The 4573-nt window shown below is 51.8% G+C and overlaps 1 protein-coding gene across 1 annotated transcript; it reads right to left on the bottom strand.

The window, feature by feature from the left end:
• Positions 1-1812: 1812 nt before the first annotated feature.
• On the bottom strand, positions 1813-2887 carry LOC113940139 (olfactory receptor 14J1-like). Its single transcript, XM_027631231.1, has one exon. It carries the CDS (start codon positions 2885-2887, stop codon positions 1916-1918), a length of 972 nt encoding a protein of 323 aa, XP_027487032.1. The 3' UTR covers positions 1813-1915.
• Positions 2888-4573: the final 1686 nt, after the last annotated feature.

The following is a 4573-nucleotide window of genomic DNA, read 5'->3' as shown; positions in this document are numbered from 1 at the left end:
GGTCATTGTGACTCTCCCAAGCCTCGTGGAACCAAAGGAATCCTGGGACATAGTGGAAAGTCATGAAATCATCAGGGCCACTGTGACACTCCAGAACATCATGGAACAAGGATCTGCTGTGACACTGAGAGTCCTCATGGAACCGAAGGAACTCTGAGAGTTTTTGGAACCTCATGGAATCAAGGGGCCATTTTTGGCAGGATGCTCTGCTCTGATAATACCTAAACAATGGTCAGAGAATGCAAACAATGCAAGCTCTCTGTGGTGAGTTACTGCTGGTGTCAAGGTGCTGTTTTTAATGTTGAATTACGCTAAACCCAAATGCTTCATGAAACTTCAAACACACATCCTGCTTTTTGAAGCAGGATTTGACAGATAAGCTGTTCCCTGGCCTGGAAATACGTCTGACAGTCAAACCCTTTATAACTATAAAAGCCCTGTCCAACTTTCCTGTGGTAGATTCTTCCACAGACTTACTTGAAGTGTGTGGAGCTTCTGCCATGAAGCAGGGACAGCTCTTCATGGTCACTGCCCAGGGGTAAACTGAAAGAGAGAGAACTACCCCCTGTCGTTGTGGGGTGAGTTACCTCAATCTCTGCTTCAGGATTGTTTCTTTTTGCTGGCTTTGATTCAATTGCTTTAATAGAATGACTTTGATAGACTGCACTGTCCTATCTTACACTATACTGCTAGGAGGTTTTGGTTTTTATACTGTGCAGTAAATAATTCTCTTTAAGGTCTTTCATCTGTTCACTTGTCTGATCATTTGTCATAATTTTCTATTCATTTGTCATAATAAATAATTCACTTTATAGAAATATTTAGTGATTTGCCATCACTAAAACCTGCAGGACAAAGTGATTGAATCACACCTCTGTAATTTCATTCAGTTGAAACCAAAATCTGAGCCTGAGACTGGATCCAGCCAGAGCCAGGCTCCTCTCTGAGAAAGAATTTGGAAAGCAAGGGGGTCCTTTCTGCACCTCGTAGCTCAACGAGACGGCTTCTGCCATCAACTTTGTCTGAGCCTTCCACCCCCCAGCCCTAAGCCGTGACACACGGGCATGTCTTGTGCATGCAGTGCAAACATGGACTCCTGAGCTGGTCATTTGCTGTCCCTCCTTGGAGGGAAGAACAAGCCCAGTGGCCTGGGGTGAGAGGCCAGTGCTGGGAGCAGCGCTGGCTGTGCCAGGGCACTGCTGGGTGCCCCCACCCTGAGCACTCCCAGCCTTGTGCTGGTCACTGCTGTTTTCCTCTGCAGGGCGTTGTGTTGGGCACATCCTGGAGAGCAAACTGGAAAGAAGGTTGAAGCTTTGAGGCCCTGGCCTGAGGAGATGCCCCTGCAGGATGGCAGTGCTGCTGCAGAGGTCAGCTCTGTGCCAGCAGTGCCCGTGGCTGTCCCTGCCTGCAGTCCCTGGACAGTCCTGCAGCAGGACTGGCACCGACTGCCAGAGCACTGAGGCCTCCAACAACCCAGGGCTCTGCAGGACAGTGTGGAAGGGAAGGGAGAGGAGGCCACGCAGGAGAAGGGCTGCTGCTCCCTGGCAGTGCTGCTCTGCTGGGACTCTTTTCTGGCCCAGCTCTGCACAGAGGCACCGACCCTGCAGTTCCAGAGAAGTCAGAGAGGGAAGATGTCAGGCAAACAAGTCAATGCAGAGTTCTTTATTTGGTTTAAGCACACAGTGAGTACAGTTCCCAATTTGTACAGCCTCAGGGCCAGGATAGAAAGGCAAACACTGAATTGAAAATGGTGTTTATATATATAAAAATATATATATACTTTCATATATATATATTTATATATTTAAAGATTTTTTTGTGTGAACAAATTCTCACAAAAATAACATGCCTACCAGGAGCAAAAAATAGAGAAGCTATGGTGGGCCTTTAATGAAGTCCATAACAGGATTGGCCTTTAATGAGGTACATAACATGCAGAAGAAAGAGAGTTTATTGTTTCTGAAAAACACCCAGTTATGAGTTTCCTCAGGGCATCCTTGAGCTCCTGGTTCCTCAGGCCGTAGATGAGGGGGTTCAGTGTTGGAGACACCACTGAGTACAGAACTGACACAATAAGATCCAGGGATGGGGAGGAGATGGAGGGGGGCTTCAGGTAGGCAAAGAATGAGGTGCTGATAAACAAGGAGACCACGGTTAGGTGAGGGAGGCACGTGGAAAAGGCTTTGTGCCGTCCCTGCTGAGAGGGGATCCTCAGCACAGCCCTGAAGATCTGCACATAGGAGAAAACAATGAAAATGAAAAAAACAAGTGCTAAACAGGCATTAACCACAATGAGCCCAATTTCCCTGAGGTAGCCTGAGTGTGAGCAGGAGAGCTTGAGGATGTGGGGGATTTCACAGAAGAACTGGCCCAGGGCATTGCCCTGGCACAGGGGCAGGGAAAATGTATTGGCTGTGTGCAGCAGAGCAGTGAGAAAGCCAGTGACCCAGGCAGCTGCTGCCATGTGGGCACAAGCTCTGCTGCCCAGGAGGGTCCCGTAGTGCAGGGGTTTGCAGATGGCAACGTAGCGGTCGTAGCACATGATGGTGAGGAGACAAAGCTCTGCTGAGATGAAGAAGAAAAAGAAAAAGAGCTGTGCAGCACATCCCGTGTAGGAGATGGTTGTGGTATCCCAGAGGGAATTATGCATGGCTTTGGGGACAGTGGTGCAGATGCAGCCAAGGTCTGTGAGGGAGAGGTTGAGCAGGAAGAAGCCCATGGGGGTGTGCAGGTGGTGGTCACAGGCTACGGCGCTGAGGATGAGGCCGTTGGCCAGGAGGGCAGCCAGGGAGATGTCCAGGAAGAGCCAGAAGTGCAGGAGCTGCAGCTCCCGCCTGTCTGAGAATGCCAGGAGGAGGAACTGGGGCATGGAGGTGCTGTTGCACATTGGTTGCCTCAGGTTATTGTTTTCTGTTTAGGAGAAAAAAGTCAGAACTGAATTAGCAAAACATACAGCATGTCTCATAGCAATTCCACATTCAGGGCCTCTTTTCAGGAAGATCTCTCTGCATCCCTCTCCCCGAGCTCAGAGTTTTGCTGGCTGAAGGGGGCACTGAGAGCAGGGACCCTGGAATGGGCTCCCGAGGAATCCTTCTGCTCTGCTGTGAGAGGCAACTTGGAGCACAGGGTGACCTCCAATTAAATGCAATTGTGAGGTACCAAAGTGTTTCCAGAACTGCTGGTCACAGTTTTCCCAAGCGCAGAACAGAGGGAGGGGATTTGGGGGACTTGATTTTGTTCCAGTTCCTCTTGCCAAGAGTGAGTTTGGATGGTTGAAATCTCTGACATTTCTAATGTGCTCCAAGTGAAATCCTGTGAGTCCTGAGAGGCAAAGGGATAGTCTCTTGGTGCAGAGACAAGAGCTGGCCATCTTTCCTGTTCACAGCTGCCCCTGGCTGGCAGCTTGGAACTGAAGGGAGATCAACCATAGGAATTCCCTTAAAAAAGAAACAAGGGACTTTTGGGAGCAGAGGAATCCTGGTTCAAAGAGCAGATTGACAGAATCCTTGCCTTCCTCAGGATGCCTGATTAGGATCTCATCTTTCTGCTCCCAGACTGCCACACACAGGGATCATTGCAGCTCCCAAGTACAGCTGCCCAGAGCATTTCCATGGATTTAGCAATGAGGAGTTTTCTCCATGGGGATCCTGTGCAGCACAGAGATCCTATGGCAGAGCTGTGCCCTTCTGGAGGGCACCTGCAGCCCTGCAGGACACCCAGGCAAACAGCTGAATACCCTGAAGTTGCCTGGAGGGCACTTGGGCATTTGGCTCCCACAGGAACATTCCCACAGCAGCACCAAAAGGGGTTGTATCTGGACAGGAATATGCCACCCCCAAACCCCACACTGGCTCAGAAAACCCAATGGTGAGAACAAGGACAGTCCAGGCGACAGGGGATGGCAGTGAAATGCCACAGTGCTGCTGCCAAGGGAGGAGGGACACACAGAGAGACAGCTGGAAATCAGGGCCTTGTCCTTGCCTGGGCTCTGGCTGCTGCAGGGCCGTGGCAGCTCCTTGGTCGGGCTGAGAGCTGACCCTGGCAGGCAGCAGAGTCCCTGCCCCAGCACACAGAGCCCTGGGGGCAGGACCCTGCTCTGCACCACAGCCCTGGGCACCCCTGGCTGCACCCCCACCTTCCCACCCCACAGCCAGCCCTGCCACAGGGAACCTTCTGGCCCTGGGCCTCTGAGGGGGGCAGCAGCAAGTCCTGCTCTGCAGCAGCTTCTCCTGCTGCAGCCCAGCAAATCCAGCAGAGCCATCCTGACAGCTCCTGCCACTGCTGCCATTTGGCAGCTGGCAGAGGCACTTGCAGGAACTCACCTGCACTGCTCTGCAGCCAGAGCCTGACGGTGGCAAAGGGTTGGTAAGGTTCCTGCCCTGAGGAGCTCTGCCCTGTCCTCCCACCCCAGGATCCCTTGAACCTCCTGCTCACTTCTCCTGTCTGCCCTTGCTGCCTGCAGCTCCTGCCCTGCTCTGCTATATGTCCACTTCCTCTGCACTGCAGCAACTGGGAGAGTCCTGCTGAAAGATCCTAGAAGCTGTGGGATGTGCCAGCTTTAGGAGATGCCTCC

Source organism: Corapipo altera, unplaced genomic scaffold, assembly GCF_003945725.1.
Source record: "Corapipo altera isolate COAL_440 unplaced genomic scaffold, ASM394572v1 61265, whole genome shotgun sequence".
NCBI lineage: Eukaryota > Metazoa > Chordata > Aves > Passeriformes > Pipridae > Corapipo > Corapipo altera.
Note: the sequence above shows the minus strand (reverse complement) of the source record. Positions and strands in the feature narration are given on the sequence as shown.